Here is a 20,604-nt window from a genome sequence, read left to right on the forward strand (position 1 = left end):
AGAGGAGCTAACAATTTTATTTTGAAGTCAGTTGCATGTTCCTGCTGGCATTTGTCTATCTGAAAAATGTCTCATTACTATTCCTATTCCTTAAGAAAAAAGAATACAACAAGAACAAGAAGCTTGCAATATGAAAATACCTCAAAACAGATGGAAAAACCAAATGACACTATTAAAGGGCAAACATCTTGAAAATGTCAAGTATTTCCCAAGAGCTTACTTTCAGAAAGTGATTTTATGTTTATCTTGCTCACATTTTATGGGTAGTAAGCTTTTGTTTAAATACACATACCCTTTTTTCTCTGAGATATACTGTTTTCGTAGTGTTTAGTACTCATATTTTTAACTCTTTACTAATAAAACTAGTACCTTTTAAAATAACATGGTACATCAAATGGATATTTTCAGGTAAACTAATGCTATTATAAAATACTCCATTAGTAATTTCCTAGGTTCATATCTAAATAAAAGAGTTTGAAAGATTATACACTAGCCATTAAAAGATTATCTTACAAGCAAACAGCATAAGGAATTGGTAAGCAGATAAACCTACTAGTAGCATGTGATTTTTGATCAAAAGGTAAATCCCTGGCCTGATACAAGCAGAGAATATTACGTAGGTCAACAAATTTTGCACAGTCCAGGAAAATCTTCACATGTAACACAAGCCAGAAATTGTTCTCTGTAATCAAACTCTGAGGAAAGTAAATGACCTTCACCTAGCATACAATAATATGCAGCAGATCACAGAAGGCTTAGAGCAAAGTCAGAGAAAGAATGAACCCTAAGTTGGAAAATAAAAATCCATTATGATATATTAAAATATTTAATAACGTATGTTGGAGATTGAATCATGTCCCGATAAAAGGCATATTCAAGTACAATCTTTGGTCCTTTGGGTATGAGACCTCTGAAGATTTTATTAGTCAAGGTGTGCCCAAACTGAATGAGAGTGGTCCTTACTCCAACATGGCTGAAGTACTGAAAGCAAAGGAAACTGAACACAGGGGAGAAGCCATGGGGGATAGCGAGATGATGGAAGGCAACGGAACCTGGAAGAGAAAGGCGAAGATGCCATCACATGTATTGCCATGTGATGGAACATCCAAGGAACCGCAAAGATTGCTGCCCTTTTAGAAGGTACCAATCCCAGAAGTAAGCAAATATTTTAGCATCTGAAACCCTGGGCCAATAAATTCCTTACTTGTTTTTAGCAACTAGGAAGTGAAGACAACATGTAAATTAAAAAATGGAAGAATAGAACAAGATGAAACTGGTGAGAGAATTATCCAAATGAAGTTTTAAAAATGCAAACACACCTTCAACTAATTCTTAAAGGGTGTGGGGTGAGAAGCTGAAAAGCTGAACACAAAGAAGTGGCCCAGAGAGAGTAAGTCTGAAGAGAATATACAGCAATCATGAAAAATTGGGTATACTAAATACCAAGGAGGAGACATAATGTCAGGCTTTCAATTGGAATCACTGAAGTTTCTACACCAGCAGTCTCAGAATAAACCCCAATAATAAAACTCTGATTGGATTTAAATGATCTAAATCTATTTTTAACAGAACTAAAGACAAAGTCTCTTTTGAGTAATATAACTTTATCCAAAACCTCTGTAATTTTTCATACACAATGTCCAGGAGTCATTAAAAAATTACAAGGCATGGATGAGCCTTCTGGAGTATAGGTAATGGCTTATTTCTTTATCTATATACTGATTACAAAAGTGTGTTTATCAAGTGGCTATCCATACAGCTATTCACATGTCCTGTAAGTAATCATTCAATAACATTTTACTTAAAGATATGTGCGAAGGTTGTCAGAACAGTGCTATACAGCCAAATCCTTGAACCATCCCAAATGTTCGTCAACAGTAGAATGGATATATTACTTGTGATTTTTGCATTCAATGGAATAATATACATTAGAGAGAATGAACAGAAAGACTACTGCTATAGGTAATCACATAGAAGAATTTCATAAATATAAGGCTGAATATTTGCCTGAAAAAATTAGACATAAAAGAAGACATATTACATGGTTTAATTAAAGTTCAACAGGCACCATCTCTTTATGGAGAAAAAGTCAGCACAGGGGATCTTTTTGAAGGGAAGAGGTAGATCATAAGGCTAAGTTTCTTGAGCACTGATTAGTTTTTGTTTCTTTCTCTAGGTAGTGGCTATATAGGTTTGTCCACTATGTGAAAATTCATTGAACTGTACAATTACAGTTACTACACTCCTCTGTGTGCATGTTGTTTCCACGAAAAGTGTGATTAAAAACATGTGCGCACACACAGGCAGGTGTAGGTGTATTTGAATATATATATAACAAATTCAAACGCTATCTGTTTAGATGGAATGGAGATAGTTTTCTACTTGTATCTTTTATATAATTTCTAAATTTTCTTCAGAAAAGACACATTGCTTTTATTTTTTTTTAAAAAAAGCTTAACAAATGTTATTTCTTTAAAAGCTGTATTAGAGTTGAAACCAATGAAGATGTGTGTTTCTATTTGCAGTAGTTACCAGTTTGATTGATGGTGAACAGGACATCAAAACTGGCTGCCTGGAGCCAAAAATCTAAAGGTAGCCATCCTATTGTTTGTTGGCTTTTCTTCAGACTGCTCATGCCCTTTTTGCCAATCTTGCTGGCAATCTACTCTGCTGCATTTCTCATCATAGCCTTTAAAATTTCTATATTGACATTGTGGAGTAAGATATAGTCAGAACTATTCTGGGTCCTCAATCAAAGACTATGGCCAGTAACTTGGAAATGTGAAACAGAACTGGATCACTAAGTAGACTAAGAAGATACATAACAAGTCCCCAAATTTTGTGTCAATAGGGGCCAATATTTATGGATCATTTAGACAAGTTTCTCAATGCTTTAGTGGATTTTACAAGACATGAACAATACCAATGTCTCTGGTAGAAATGTAAAGCTATAAACATACATAATTTTAATTGAAATCATTTAGATTTGTTAGCCATATAACATGATCACATAAAATTTTTTAGATTGGTTGAGAAGGATGGCACCGATTTGCTTCAGTATGGATCTATGTTCTACAGTATGTTTGCATAGCTTACCAAGAGATTTTCACTTGTTTAATTTTAAATACTATGAAATAACACCGATTTTCAGGAATTATATAGTACCAATTAAGTTGGTAGTAAAGTAGGTGAAAAAAACAATATACCAACTAATATATTTCCATACCTGTTAATTTTAAAAATCTATTTAGTCCATGGAAATTCAATAAAATATAAGATATAAAACTAATAAGAAGGCTACCAATTTCTCTGCTTTGCTTACACTGTTATTCTTTATTAACTTAAAAATAATTGTATTAAAATAATAAGCAGAAAGGAAATTCAAGAAGTGATTTCTCTACATATTTGGGACACAGAAGCAAAAATATTAGTATCTTTCAAAATAATCAACTATAAAGGCACAAAGGATAAAAGTCTGTGCAGTTTGGCTCAATTTCATTTCTTATTATGAATTAAATTCAACCTGTATTTCCAACTGAGGTCCTTAAAAAAAAATCTGAACAATTCAAATCCTGATATTCATAGCATTTGGGGATTTGACTGACTGCTTAGAAGCACAGTCTATTAGAAATGACCAGCTCCAACTGGGGCACACAATACACACTTATATCAAAGGGTTTGGGTTACTGTGTGGATTGACATGAAGCTTTCTTTTGCATAACATATAGTTTATGTGCATAATACATGGAAAAGAATATAATTAAATCTTAATTTTATTAATTTTCAAAATTAATTCTATTAATTTTCAAGATGCTTCCTATGGTGGTTCTCAAACTTTAGTATTGATAAGAAACTCCTTACCAGTATTTACATGTTTGCTAATAATGTCAATCATTGGGTTTCATTCTGACACATGCTGATTCAATAAATGTAATGGGTAGCCCAGAAATCTTAATTTTAGTTGATTGTCCATGTGATTCTGATGTGAGTAGTTCATAGACCACTCTTAGAGAAATAAATAAACTGGAAATATATGGGAACCATCTATAAGAATAAGATTTGTGAGCAGTTAAGCAACTTAGAAATTAACATATCTTAGCTCATTATGTATTCAATATTAAAACTAATATGCTGGAATATGTTTCCTAAAATTATGCCACACTGAAAAAAGTACCATTATCATTACCAACTTCTCCTTTTGTGAATTTAAATTAAATATAGCTGTGATTACTTTCACTGTGGTTCTAGGGACATAAGGCATGGTCATATTTTTTTATATCAAGGCAATATAATTCACTACATTAGCAAAAATACCCACAGTGGGTAAATGGTGATAGCGTGGGTAGATTTAATCACATTTTATTTTTTTATACTCTATATAACATATGAAGCAATTAATTGCTTTACAGTGAATACTTCAAAATATTAGTATTTTTATCTATCCATCAATCAATTTACCATTCTAAGATCTACTGCTCTATCCATCTACTAAAGCTTTACTCTGAGAGATTTCATTGTTCATGTCATTGTTAATACATGTATTACATTTTTAAAGAACATAATAAAAAATCAATAGAAAATGTAGCAGTTTGATATTAATTATGAGTTCCAAAAAAGAAGAATTATGTTGTAAACTGGTCTGTTCCTCTGTGTATGATCCCCTTTGATTGCATTAGGTTCAGCTGAGATGTCTTTGATTAAATTATGTTAGGATTAGGGCACTGATTTGACCACATCAGTAGGGTGTGACTCAGGGTTGAGTCCCTGCCCCCTTGGTGGGCTATATAAATGGACATTGATTCAAGAAGACACACGGAGATAGAGAGCTCCATAGACACAGCAGAGGAGACACCTTTGACCCTGGAGCCCCGGGTAGAGATGACAGAAAGAAAAAAGTTCTATGCCAGTATATAGCTGAGAGGGAGGATGGCTGAACCTTTGCAGAGCTCAGGAACCATCTTGATTCAACACATGGCAGCTAGCATTGGTGAGAAACCAACATTGGATTGGACTCTTTAAGGCCTTGTACCTGTAAGCTTTTACCCTAAATAAATACCTTTTGTAAAAGCTAACAGATTTCTGGTACATTTTCTCAGCACCCCTTTGGCTGACTAATACAGATAAATTTGAGGAAATATAACTTCTTAAGTTCATTATGAAAGACCATATTAACTAAACTGGGAAGTTTTGACATTAGTAGAGAAAATGGTATCTATTCAGGAGGACTTTCTTTTGTTGTGTAATTTCTTTAAGAAGATTAAGATTATTATTTCCAATAAATTATTCCTATATGTTTTTCTATTTTGAAATTTTACAGTTGCCAGCAGATGCCTGGAGCTTTTAGAAGTTATTCAATTTCAAATCTAAATGCATATTTCGGTATTTTGTAATTTTATTTTTTCTTTCATGTTACACACAATAAATAATAAAAAGACTTTGGTTTATTTCGAATATTGTAATGTCTTTTTAGAATTCAGAGGGTGAAGTGTAACAGTTTCATATGGTTATGAATTCCAAAAATAGATATTGGATTATGTTTGTAAAATGGTCTGTACCTGGGCATGATTAAGTTATGATTAGGGCTTTGATTGGGCCACATCATTAGGGTGTTGAGTTCCCAAGGGATGAGGACTCACAGATAAAAGTCATGGCAAAGGACAGAATTGAGGATTTCTGATGTTGGAGTTTGATGCTGAAGTCTTAAGCTGGAGTCACAGGAAGTCAGCATGCAGAGGAAAGAGAAGCAAGCCCCAGGAAGGGAGGACCTGAGCCAGGAGAAGAACACAGAGGAATAGAGATGGCTCCTTAAACAAAACAGAAACCCCAGTGAGAGAGTCAGTGCCATTCACCTGATAGTCTACAGTTGACCTTGCGGAGAGAGGCAAGTCTAGAGAGCATCATAGTCTAAAGCTGACCTTGTTGAGAAAACAGAGAAGCTGAGCCTACAGGAACCCAGGAAGTCTGAACCTTCACAGATGTTGGCACCCATCTTGCTCCAACACGTGAAAATAGACTTTGGTCTATTTTCCAAGGATTTCCTCTTAAAGCTGGCCTAGTATCTGTAAGCTCCTACCCCCAATAAATACCCTTTATAAAGACCAACCAATTTCTGATATTTTGCATTAGGACCCCTTTGGCTGACTAATATATTTCCCTATTCTTTGACAATTAGCTATTTTCTATTTCTCATCAATAGAAGTAACATTCTAAACACCAGTTTATATCTTTAATATATCTTTAATACCCATGATTATTCCCTTAGTAAACATTTTAAATGGAGATGAAGTTAAGGGAATTTGCTTTATTAATATAGTCTCAAAAGTTCTATCAACATAGAATTCTACTTGTAGGAAATATTTGCATTCTAGGATTAAATATCACAATTCATCACTTTATTGGGTATTAATTATTTTAATTATAATAAGTCATATTTTTTTAAGCAGGGATGAAACCTCACAACATATATCTTGACCTCCACTATGCAAGTAGACATTTTTGTTTTTCAAAATATATTTCTTCTGATAAACTGGTAAGAATCTGAAATAAGTATGTTAATACAGCACTTTTGTTTTAGTAGGCTATAAAAATTGTGAGATGAAAAAGCACAGTTCAAAGAAAATGATGTACATTCATCTACACAAAGCATTTTTTAAAAATTCACAGAATCATACTTTCATTATAAATGCTTTATCAGTGTCAAGAGCTCTAAGTGTCAGCTCATCCTACTGGGCAGTTAGGGATCACACATTTGGGGAACCAGGAGACCAAAGAGCATCCTGCAACATCCTTGAAAGAATGTAAGGATGAGTCTGCCCATCTGACCAGAAGATTCATGAGTAGAACACTCCATGCCCCAGAGACCAGTGCCCATACTCCATTGATGGTGCAAGCCACCTCAGAAGCTATTCTGTGGCTGGAGTTGGAAGAAGCTCCATTTCCCAAAAATAAAGGAGGAAGGTATGGTTGGGCATCGAGTTTAGCTATTAGTAAATTGTGCTGACTAGAGTATAATCTTAAGAAGAGCTGAAGTTTGAACCTACTCAAGCCAGAAAGACAGTGGTAGCTGCCATTTTAACTCTGCCCCTGGCTTGTGGGGAAGCAGGGCTGATTGAAAATCACAGTGATTATAGGGACCAAATTCTTTCCACCCAGATTGGATTGCAGCTCTAGGATAAGCTCCAGCCCCACCTTCAGCAGGAAGGAAGCTGCACCAGCCTCTCCAGGTAACTACAGGCACTTTCAGCCAGCACAGACTGAGTAGTTGGATTCCTAGGGCTCCATCCCTGCATCCCATAAGATAGGAAGGAAGCTGTGTTTCCTTGGACTCTCTGGGCAACTGAAGGTGCTCTAAGCAGACACAGACTGATTTGTAGAGCACCTTCGATTCCATCTCCACCCCCGACCCATAGGATAAGAGGTGGTTGGCATTTCTTCAGCCTTTCTGGGCAACTGCAGGTGCTTTCAGCCCACAGAGACTAGACATTTAGACACCTGCAGCTCCACCCTCACCCCCCAATTGGACAGGAGGGGCCTGGTGATTCCTCAGCCTCTCCAGGCACCTGCAGGAACTCATGGCCTGCATGGACTGGTCTGTTGGGTGCCTTTGGTTCCACCCCAACCCTCCAAATAGGATAGGAGGAAAGCTATGCTTTCTCAGCCTAACTGGACAACTACAGGTGCTTTCGGTACACATGGCATGGTCTGTTTGTTCTGTGGTTCCATCCCCACTCCTTAAAGGGTAGAGAGAACAGTATTCACACAGCCTCTCAGCACAAATGTGAAAGAATTTGGTGCATACAAATTCAATTTTGGGGCACTCTGGAGGGTCCATTCCCACTCCTGGCAGGGGAGGAGGAGGGCCTGTGCCATGTCAGTTTACATGAGCAACTGCAGTTAGTTTTGACCTATGTGGCTTAGATTGCTGCCCACACTTGGAGCTCCATCCCCAACTCAGGCAGGGGAGGAAGGGGCATGAAGCTTCAGCAATCTATCTGGATAATAAGAGATGGTCTTGGCTTACATGGCTTAGATTACTGCAGAAAGCTGTAGCACTGTACCTACCCCTGGGAGAGGAGAAAGGTGGGAGAAGATTCATTGGTTCCTCAGGCAATGTGGGCAGCATCAGTCTCCACAACATACAGTACCAACTACATCCTCAGCTTCTACTACACAACCAGCAAGAGAGAAAGGGCAAGCATAATCTAAACTAAAGAGAGAAACTATGCCCAGAATAAATACTTGTAGTAAGCCAGATGCCAAGACACCAATAAAAAATTACAATCCATACCAAGAAACAAGAAGATATGGACCAAAGGAATAAAATAAGCCTCCAGAAGACATAAAAACATTTCAGACAACTAATCATAGATGTTCAAAAAATCTACACAATAGATTCAATGAGATGGCTAAAGAGATTAAGGATATTAAGAAGACACTAGGGGAGCATGAAAAAGAATTGAAAGCATACATAGAAAAACAGCAGATCTTATGGGAATGAAAGGCACAATAAATGAAATTAAAAATACTCTGGAGAAATATAACAGCAGATTTTGAAGAAGCAGAAGAAAGGATTAGTGAGCTTGAAGACATGGCCTCCCAAAGTGAACATACAAAAGACAGATAAAGAAAAGAATGGAAAAAAATGAACAAGATCCTAGGGAATTAAATGATGGCAAGAAACATGCAAACATACATGTCATGGGTGTCCCAGAAGGAGAAGAGAAAGGAAAAAGGGTAGAAGGAATATTTGAAGAAATAATGGTATTAAATTTCCCATCCCTATTGAAGGACATCTCTTGTCCAAAAAGCACAATGTACTCCCATCAGAATGAATTCGAATAGACTAACCCCAAGACAGATACTAATCAGAATGTCAAATGCCAAAGAAAGAATTATGAGAGCAACAAGAGAAAAGCAATATAAAACAAATTAAGAGATACCCAATAAGACAACCAAGTGCTAATTTCTCATCAGAAACCATGGAGGCAAGAAGGCTGTGGTATGATATATTTAAGATACTGCAAGAGAAAAACTGCTGGCAAAGAATCTCATATCTGGCAAGATTGTCTTTCAACAATGAGGGCCAGTTTAGATTTTTCACAGATAAACAAAAACCAAGAGAGTTTGTAACTAAATTACCAGTTCTGCAGGAAATACTAAAGGAAGTGCTACAGACTGAAAAGAAGAGACTTGAGAGAGGGCCTTGTAAGAGATTCTAGAAATGAAGATGATATTAGTAAAAGTAACTAAAAGTGTAAAAAGAGTGGTGAAAATAAAATATGACAGATAAAACCCAAAGGTCAAACTGAGTAGAATAAAAACCTGCCTTTACAGTAATAACTTTGAATGTTAATTGATTAAATTCTCCAATCAAAAGATACAGACTGGCAGAAAGGATAAGAAAATATGAGCCCCCTATATGCTGTCTGCAAGAGATTCACCTTAGACACAAGGATACCAAAAGATTGAAAGTGAAATGCTGGAAAAAGATATTCTGTGCATGAAGTACCACTTCCCCCACCCCTCACAAAAAGGTGGTTTAACTATACTTGTATCAGATGAAATAGAGTTTAAAAACAAAACTTTTACTAGAGGCAAGGAGGGACATTATATATTAATAAAAAGGAGCAATTCACCAGGAAGAAATGAGATATGATGTGGGAGCATTTTCAGGACTTGGAGTTGTCCTGGGTGGTAATTCAGGGGCAGATTCTGGAAATTGTATGTCCTGCCATGGCCCACTGGGTGGATGGGGGAATCATTATCCATGTCGTGCAGCAGTACTCCAAAATGTATTCACCAAATGCAATAAATGTCCCACAATAATGAAAGAGATTGTTGATGTGGGAGAAGTGGGGTGAGAGGGGTGGAGGTATGTGGGGACCTCTTATATTTTTTTAATGTAACATTAAAAAAAATAAAGAGGGAGAAAAAAAAGTGTATATGCACCTAATCTGAATGTCCCAAATTACATGAGGAAAACACTAGTAAAACTGAAGGGAGAAATAAATTTCTCCAAAATAGTAGTTGGAGATGTCAATATACCATTTTTAGCATTGGACAGAAATTTTGGCAGAACTCAAAAAGAAACAGAGAGCTTGAATAGTAGGATAAGTGGATTTAACCTAATAGATATCTATAGAACATGCATCCCAGAATAGCAAGATATACATTATTCTCAACTGTTTATGGATCTTTCCACAAAGTATATCTCAATAAATTCAACAAGATCAAAATTATTCAAAGCACTTTCTCTGATTATAATGGAAAAAAGTTGGAAATCAACAAAAAGTAGAAATAGGGAAAATGTACAAATATAAGGAGATTAACTAACACACTCTTAAATAATGAGTGGATCAAAGAAGAAATTGCAAGAAATCAATAAATATCTAAAGACAAATGAAAATGAGAACCCAACATATCAGAACCTATGGGATGCAGTAAAGACAGTGCTGAAAGGGAGATTTATTGTCCTCATGCTTAAATTAGAAAAGAAGAGTTAAAATCAGTAACCTAACTACACAGCTGGGGGAACTAGAAAAAGAACAGCAGACTATTCCTAAAGCAAGCAGAAGAAATGAAATAACAAAGATCAGAGCAGAAAGAAATGAAATGAGAACAAAATAATGACAGAAAGAATTAAGAAAACCAAAAATTGGTTAAAGAATATTAACAAAATCAACAAACATTTAGCTAGACTGATATAGCCAAAAAAAAAGAGAAGATGCAATTAAATTAAATAAAAAATGAAAATGGGGACATTACTACTCATGCCACAGCAATAAAAGAGATCATAAGAGGATATTATGAACTGCATGCCAACTAAGTAGACAATGCTGTTGAAATGGAAAAGTTCCTAGGAATGTATGAACATTCCCAGGACCATAGTTTGTGGTAATAGTCTGATGAGATTTATTTCATAATCTGTAACAAATGGTCCACAACTGTGTGGTACATTGGTGAATCATGGGCATGGCTGCTTAGTAAGTTCACAACCTCTCTAATAAAATATATTTTTAAAAAGTGTTTTATAATCTTCCTTTCTTTAATTTTATGGAATTTGTTCAGTCAAGCTAATAATCTGTTAAGTTATTGGAACTAGAATATAATGCATTCAAATTTTTTTAATTCTCAAGTTGCTGAAGATAAAGTATTATGATTTTATATTCTGATAGTTGTAAATGAAACACATTGTAAATAAACAGGAAAATGTGTACCATAGTCTACATAACTGAGAAAAAGAGACTAGAACTATTTAACTGCCTTTTTTGCCAATGTGAAAATGTGTCTAGAGACATATCTACACAAAATATTTTAAAAATACACATAAAAAGTTGCTCTACCTAGGGCATAAATTATTTATAATATTGTTACGTGAGAAGTGTAGATTTAAGATTCCATAATAAATGATTATTCTTACTATGGATGAATATTATAATTATTCATGCTTGAGAAACAGCACACACACAGAATTGGTAAACACAGCATGAGTAACTGTTTTAACACACACATACATACACAAACACATAATGTGAATATCTGAATATCAAGGCATGTCAAGAGATGAAAAATTTAACAGAATTATGATGCCAATTTATTTAATCAGTTACAGCACTTATCAAATGTGTTTAATATAAATATATATTAAATAAAGTGTGAATTAGAGAATATTTTCAATCCCAAAGAATCAATTATGGAGATATGAATTTGCATTAATTCATCTTTTTATGGGCCAAATAATTGTTTTTATCTCAATCTATTTCTTTAGAATTCTGATATGCTCAACATATCACTCTGGTCCAAGAAGAAAAAGAAGCTTTACAAAGGGCTGGGTGGATCCATTGACAAGACTGAAGCACACTAAGGATATACTGAGCTCTGAGAAGTCATGAGTGGTAGTAGAGCTCTGGATTTAACCTTTCTGATGTAACTTACCTTTCTTAACCTCTTCAACCTCACCTATAAAACTACAGAAGAACTTTGAATTCTATCTAATATTTATCTAATATTAGATATTTAGATTTTGAACATTATTCTAGTGTTTAATAGTTTTTGGTTATGAAATATAATTAAAATGTAAGTACATATAAATAAAATAGAAAGAACTCTTCAGTTATTCAGAATCCATATACATACATACACATATGTACCATTTAATCAAATGAGAAACCCATGAGTAGATAAAGATAATAAAAGTTGCTTCATCATAACAATTTAATAATGCGATCTTCACTAATATTATAACTCAGACAATTTTCCAAGTTATGTAAATAAATATAAAATATAATCATAAACCTTAAATAATAAAAATATTTAAGCACTAGATACATTTATCTATACAAAAGCTATTTACTAATTAGGAGATAACAGATGAGTTTTAAATTATTACACATAACACATATTTAACAAATGGCTACTCTTTTAGTCAGCCAAAGGGGTGCTGATGCAAAATACCAGAAACTGTTTCGTTTTTATAAACAGTATTTATTTGGGGTAGCAACTTACAGACATCAGGCCATAAAGTATAAGTTACTTCCCTCACCAAAGTCTATTTTCATGTGTTGGAACAAGATGGCTGCCATGGCTGCAAGGCTTCAGGCTTCCTGGGTTCCTCCCTTCCAGGGTCTTCTCTCAGGGTTCAGGATTCCTCTCTTCCCAGGGCTTGCTTCTTCCTGGGCTCAGGGTTCCTCTTTTCCTGGGCTGGCTTCTCTTTCCTCTGTGAGCTTTCTTCCCAGGGCTCCAGCTTAAGGCTTCAGCATTAAAGTCCAGTATCAAATCTCCAACATCAAAAACCCTAACTCTGTCCTTTGCCATACCTTTTATCTGTGAATCCCCACCCATCAAGGGGTGGGGACTCAATTCCCTAATGATGTGGCCCAATCAAAACCCTAATCTTAACTCTTTTTTTTCTCTATTTTTTTTTTAATGTTACATTAAAAAATGTAAGAGGTCTCCATATACCCTCCACCTCCCTCACCCTACTTCTCCCACATCAACAACCTCTGTCATCATCATGGCACATTCATTGCATTTGGTGAATACATAACTTAATCACAGCCAGGTACAGATGATATTACAAACATAATTCAATATCTAATTTTGCAATTCATAACCTTATCAAACTGCTACAGCTATAAATTTATTTTATTGTTAATTTTGCTTAAATTCTGTTTTTGAAGCCCATTGTAAGCTTATCTAATGTTAGATAAAACATAATAGGAATAGTAGAGCATTATAGATTATCTCACACTTTAAAAACAAAAATAAAAACTCTGGAAGACTTGTTTTAGAAAATATCTAACATTTAATTAATTTATTCCAAGAACCAAGAAATGTAAATTTATCTTTTCAAAGGAGAATGAACATGTGAAATGCTCTCCTTTAAAAATTACATGGTCATATTGAATCTAGACAGGTACTAAAATTCATATAACTGTAAAAATGTCAATATTATGTATATTAATTTTAAAACATAGTTTAAAATCAAGAGAATATATATACAAATAAATCAATCATAGACTAAAAATTAATATCAGGATATGTTATATCTATAAGTATATATATTTTTTATATTTGAATCTATAATTTTGTTACTCTGTAACCATCGATCTTCTGTTCTAAAATCTTATTATAACAAATTATATTGAAATTCAAAGTTATATGAATTTTATACATTTCCTCTTATACATATATATTCCCTAGGTTTTGAGTAAATAATTAAATGCTCAGCTTCTAGATTCTAATGTTTATTTGTATTGTAATGTTTAAGGCAATGTTAAAGAATAATAACAGTTCAAGGCCACAACAAAGTTGCTGAGCTTTCTGGCCATCTGAAATTGTAAAGCATTACAAGTGTTCACTCTGCGAGCCACAGGTGAGTAATTCAAGCCAGTAATTCAAGTACATTTTAAAGAAAGAAAAAACCTTGATAGAATCAAGTTGCCCATAGTATCTATTAAGGAAAAATAATATTGCTAAACACATGTAATCTGGTCAGAATATTCAAAGTACAGAACAACTTTACATTTAGAAGAGGAATAATTGGGAGATGACAACTGAAAAATTTGTTTTTAAGAAACAAAATGAGAAAAAAATCTGTTCACTGTTTGCATATTTATCTTTCATTGTTCTATTGATTGATTGGCACAAGCAAGATCCACAAGCCCAAACTACTAGCTAACTCTCAACTGGGTATGACTAGTTATGGCCAATAAGATGGAAGATTATGTAGGGTTTCTGGTAAAAGCTTTTGGTTTCCTGTTTTAGAAAAGGGGGTGGAGGGGTGGGGAAAGATTTCTGGATTTCTTTATCCTGTGCCTACCCTCTTCTTTTCCAAATGGAAAGTTGATGCTTGGAGCTGAAGTAGCCATCTTAAGATCATTTGGTGTCAAGGATGAGGATGAAAGTAAACACAGTAAAAATAGCAGAGCAGAAAATAAAGTGTGACATTCCTAATGACATTGTTGAGCCCCACCATCATCCCTTTATAACCCACCTCCAGCTTTCTTTTTATTGGAGAATAAACCCTGATTTGCTTAATGGTTTATGGTTGAGATTCTGTAACTTATATTCACATTCCTAAATGCTTATGCTGCCATTAATTGTTAATCAAATTATATTCATAAACATAATAGTTTGTACAGGTTTTCAACAAAATGTCTTTTTAGCTAAGATTGGTGGGACTCAAGTAAAGAACATTACATGGTGTCTTTTAAAAAGAGAAAGTAAATAGCATATTCCTCCAAAAGAAAATATATATATATGTATTATAGAAGTTTTCCTAAATGCTATTTCTGTATATTAAATTATTGAAAACTTGACTGGTCCTTAGTTCTTGTGGAGATAAATCACTATATTTTAAAAATTTCCCATGATAGGATTGTCTTTTGTTATTCAGGGTAGAGCCAGATGATAGTTCATATACTGACAAGATTACAGGGAGAGGCCAGCCACACCTGCAGTCCTAGGGCAGGTGCTTTCCTGCTGGAAAGACCAATCATGTGATTAGGGATTTGGGGCTTTAAGACAAATCTTATCAGCCTCCCACCCTGACCTCTGGGAGGGAAGGGTGACTGAAGACACTGGCAGTGCTGATGAGTTTCCATGACTGATAGTGATATTGTTGTGCAGGGAGAGTGAAGACTTCTAATTTCAAGTGGAGGACAGGAAAGCTTGCACTTGAGATCCTCCCAGGTCTTGTCCTGTAAGTCAGCTCCTATGCTTCCCCTTATCTGTATCTTTTAACTATAGTCCAGCTATAATCCAACTATAATTTTTAGCAAGTTAACTATAAAACTTTATGTACAGCTGTATATAACATTAAGTATTGTGTTTTCAGTTAGTTGTTTGAATTGTACTAGCAAATTATCAAAATCTAGAGGATGGTGGGAACCACTGAATTTGTAGTCAGTTGGTTAGAAGTGCAGGGTGGCCTAAGGCCCTGAGCTTGCACCTGGGCTTCATGGGCAGTCTTTAAAGGTTTGCCCTTAACTTTTAGAGTCTGGTCTAACTCCTGGTAGAGTAAAAATTGAATTGGACAGTTACTGCAGCATTTGTAATTGGTGTCTGATGCTATTTGGAAGTGACAGATTTCTTTTTAACTTTTTATTTTGCAATACTTCCAAGAAGCTCTTAATAAACTTTATAAACTGGTTTAAAAACTAACCTATAACATAAAAAAATTTCCATTAAAGTATATTTCAGTGAAAATGTGAAAAAATATTAGACTATTTGAAATAAACTGGTAGAAGCTTTCTTAAGGAATCTGACCACTTCAAAAGTTTCTAAGTAATTTCAAGCTACACAAATGTAAGCATTTATTAAACTCTATAAAATATAATTTTATCTATACTCATGATTGCTGAAGAAATCAAAATACTTATAACAATAAATTACATAAGATATTTGACATATAGTTTAACAATTATTGACAATGTGAATTTAGAAAAAGGGAAACAAAATATGAAAGTGAATTCAAACTTCCTCAATATTGTCTGCAAAGAAATTACCAATGACAAAATGTGAACTCTCTTCACCACCATTTTGGGGGTGGTGGCAAAGGGGGTTTCTTATAATGAAAGTTTCAAATCATGTCTTAGCATTTTGTTTCAGATACACTGCCAGTCATTTTGATTAAAAAGCCCTCCACCTGTGGTCAGTGTTCATTTAAATATCTTTCTTGAAGCAAATAATTATTAAGGTTAAAATATTAATTTTACTGTAATTCTACAAAGGACATCAGTTTTAATATTTGGATAAGAGCTGTCAAAATGTGAAGATATTTTTACACAATCTGTTTCTTCTTCAGGAACCCCCTATATATGCCTATACATATGATTAGCACTAAAATTATATAAATGATGAAATCTAAATGTTTCTCTATTGATATTCTCAATACAAACCTTTGAAAAGAAAAAAGAAAATTTGAATAAAAGAATAAGAATTTTAAAACTGAAAGAGACCATTTCAATAATAAGAATGAGGAAATGTGGACCTAGAATAACAAAGAACCTGGCTGAGAGAAAGTGAAATGCACAAATAAATAACTGAAAAACATCCTAGAAAGAGTTAAACCACTAATTTTATCCTAGAATTTATTTTCAGTTTTTAATATGGGCAAAACCATAGTCTATGTAAATAATACCAGACATCTAAATATACTGTTTCTTTTCCATCTGTTCTCTTGTCTAAAAAATTTTATTTTTAAGACTAGATTTAAAATGTGCTAGCTAATTTTGTTGCCATTACTTTTCTAATTTATAATGTGACACATTGTAAAGCTATTGTATTATGCCTTCCTGCTCTCCCTTCTTATTTGTTCATCTGAATGCTCCTTCTTAATTTTGCTTCACTGTAAATATACCCCTTATTCTATGGTAAGTAATTCCTCTTCCTCCTTGGAATTTCCCCCTTAGTTATTGTATGGCTAAGTTACCCATCAAATTTCCATCATAGGTCAGGTTCTTCAATTATTTCCTTCTTAAGTCTCCTAATGACATCTCTACATATCTCTAACATAGGCACTACATATATAAAAAGAATTTCAGTTTTATTTTTTTCATCATTTTTCTAATACCCAAACGCTTTCTATTGGCACTCCTTCTTCCTAAAAGTGTTTTGCATTTTCCAAAAATAATTTCTACAGATAGCTATTTAATGTCTGAAAAATGTCAAATAGCTTATTATGGGCAGGTTGTGAGTACTAAGTTTAATTAATTATTCCTAACTATTTTTCTCATTTTGAATTAAGATGATAAAACTGTAAAGGTATCCCTTTTTACGTTTCATCAGGCTGAAATTAAGTGTGAGGAGAGCATTATCACTTGGCTTCCAGCCAATGTACCATACAGATCAAATATATCATTTTAAGTAAATTGGAGATAAGTTGTTACTTGAACTGGATGAGCCTTACTTATATGCCTATTGAGGCTTGAAATTATTCCCAGAGAATAATGCAGAGTTGGGCCTTAAGCACATGATCAAAAATATATAACTGACTTGTTACAGAGAAATCATGAAAATATGGTCTAACGTCATTACCAAAAATTGAGAAGTTACAATGCCTAAAATCAAGGCAGAGTTGGTTATAGGTAGTATAGTTTGAAGAACATGGACAAATGATTTTAAAATATATCACAGTGAGAAAATAATTGATATATTCTTAAAGGTGTTTTTTTTTTTTATGTCAAGAGGAAAGAATTTATAGTCTCTAGAATTATGAGACTATTTAAGCCACTTAAATCATCAAGGTTTAGTCAGGATTCCGAGTGATGCTTACAAATATCTATTAAATCAGTTAAACTCATTTCCTATGTGCTTCAAGATGTATATCCACAATCTATCCCAAAAAGTGACAGGTAAAAGGAGACAGTCTCCAACACAGTAAAACTACCAGAACACATTTCAGAGTAATGTGCTGATGAAAGACATAGTGTAACATTTGTTACAATAAGATAGTTTTCATTTTCTCCATAAGTTGTGTAAAAATGAGAATCATAAATATCTATTCTGTAAGGTCAAAGTTTGCAACACCATAACAAATTCAAACTCTATTTATTAAATGAGCTAATTGGAGAAAAATGAATTCTTCAAGTAAATATAAAAAGTTGTTCTAGGTGAAAAGAGGTTAAGAAATGAATTCATCTCTGGACTGACAATGTGATAGCCAGATCCTGAGCCTCAACAGACTCCAGCACCTACAATCTGATTTATTGGACTTACCACACTCAGCTAAGATGGAGGTGAAGGACAACCACCACACCATGGAGCCTAGAGTGATTACAACTGATAATGGGAGGATTGCATCCAGCATCCAGGTGGAATCTGAGCCTCCTCTTGACATAAAGGTGCAATGGACACAACCAATCCAGTGTCCACATAGAAGAGGTGGCATTGGATTGGGAAAAGTGGACATAATGGACAAAGGGTATGGGGAAAGGCAGGAAGAGATGAGAGGTGGAGGCGTCTTCGGGACATGGAGCTGCCCTGGATGGTGCTTCAGAGGTAATCACCGGACATTGTAAATCCTCACAGGGCCTACATGATGGAATAGAGGAGAGTATGGGCCATGATGTGAACCAATGTATATGAGGTGCAGAGGTGCCCAAAGATGTACTTACCAAATCCAATGGATGTGTCATGATGATGGGAACGAGTGTTGTTGGGGGGGGGGGGGGAGAGGGGGGGTGGGGGGGTGGGGTTGAATGGGACCTCACATATATATTTTTAATGTAATATTATTACAAAGTCAATAAAAAATAAAAAAATTAAAAAAAAAAAAAAAAAAAGAAATGAATTCATGACTATAAAAATTATTTTAAATGCAAGACTAAATTTCTTTAATACTATTTTTAAAACACTTGCCCAGGGAGTATACTCACCCCATCTGGCCTGCCATCTGAAGCTGTGACAATCAGAATGTAACGATCCGTGCTTTCCCTGTCCAGTGCTTTTCCTAAGGTTAGAATTCCAGTACTATTGAGAGAGAAAACACACAAGAAAATAAGATACAAAATGCATTATGTCACAAAGAGAGTCTTCCAACTATAGTGGACTGCTTTCAATTAGTTTTTCTCACTCAACATACATAGCTTGAGCATTTAATATTTATGTAATCTAGGATTCATGTTGAACACTGACAAACTTTTAAGGCTGTTGAATTCTTAGTAAAAATGAAGAAATCTTGAAAAACTGAATGAGATAAAGTTAATTCTCTACCCTGGGATGAGGTGGGTGGGAGCACTATGTGTAATTCATTCCAAGAAGAGAGATGTCTATCTTGTTTCTGATTATTTCAAAGGTAAAAGACACCATTATTCTTTAGTAGTCTAACAAGTCTTTAAGCCAAGAAATTATTTCTATTAATCATTCATTTTCACATATATGTCCATTATGGAAATGCAAACATCTGAATTTCAACTTTGACAAACCATCAATAAAGGGTTATTTCCTTTTAAATTTCATAATATGAGACTCATTATGGAAATATAAATTTATCTATCCTGGTTAATATTATTTTATGTTTTTTTATTCTCTTTTATAACCATACTTAAATTTTAAAAAAAGTCTCAAGCTGTATATTTTATATTCTTTAAGTATCATAATTTTATGAGCATATACTCCATCATTTTCTAATTTATAAAAACAAACTACCTTGTGGATATACTAACAATTTTAATATTTGGCTGTTCTTTTGAAATTTAGAAGGTTCTTAATTTTATTTGTTAAGCACAATGAGGGATGAACAGCCTACAGGCAAGTTCTCATACTCTGAAATATATTTACTACTTCTCCTTATCTTTTCATTGTTCAGAATAAATGCTACCAAATAAATAAGATTTTATTCCCCAGTGGAATCTGTTTTATATTAGTTTGATCATTTACATTCCTCTTTAAAACAAGTTCTACATTTATTTCCTAGGTTTTACAGTCTGATATTACACATAACATTTTAATTAAGACCTAACAAGAATTAGTTGTGGAGGAGTGGTTGGTTATCTCAACATAATAAAAAATTAAACATTTATCAAGCATAAAAATATAATTTGCTTCTGATTGATAAAAACTTTCATTTTAATGCAAGTGTCTTTATTGTTATTGTGGCATTTAAGCAATTTAAGCCAAATTTAAGCAAATCATGCCACACGTAGTTGTTAAACACATCTGGTCAAAGGCAATGAATCCAGTTATTCTTTTTGTTTTGTTTTGCGTTGTTGATATGGACTTTTAAAAAAGTTCTAAACAGATGGTATTACTATGAAACACAGACTTTGTTTCTTGTACATTTTAAAAATGTTTTGTCAAAATAAGTGAGAACCAATTTCCAGGGTGTGTTCACAACAATCAGGTTTGGATTAACTTTCCACACTGCAGATGGTTCAGATAATCTCATTCTAAAATGACATTCAAAGAGAAAGGTAAGACATTTATTGCTTCTGAGACTTACATGTCAACTTAAGAAACAGGAAATCTGAAAACATAGCCATAGTACACTGTCAGAAAAAAAAGCGGTTTTGTTTTCCTTTTTGTTCCCTCTCAGTTTAAGTTTCCAGACTCTATAGTCTCCCTTATACATAACATTAAAAATATACTAGAAATTCTATAGTG

General features: G+C 34.0%; 1 protein-coding gene across 1 annotated transcript in view; it reads right to left on the reverse strand.

Moving 5' to 3' along the window:
- The window catches only part of LOC101441123 (protocadherin-15), a 1,917,137-nt gene that overhangs the window by 315,404 nt on the left and 1,581,129 nt on the right, over positions 1-20,604 (reverse strand). The window contains exon 19 of the mRNA XM_058298874.2: positions 18,879-18,972. Within this exon, the coding sequence (XP_058154857.1) occupies positions 18,879-18,972 (94 nt within the window). The remainder of the gene's footprint in view (positions 1-18,878; positions 18,973-20,604) is intronic.

This window comes from Dasypus novemcinctus, chromosome 6 (genome assembly GCF_030445035.2).
Source record: "Dasypus novemcinctus isolate mDasNov1 chromosome 6, mDasNov1.1.hap2, whole genome shotgun sequence".
Classification (NCBI taxonomy): domain Eukaryota; kingdom Metazoa; phylum Chordata; class Mammalia; order Cingulata; family Dasypodidae; genus Dasypus; species Dasypus novemcinctus.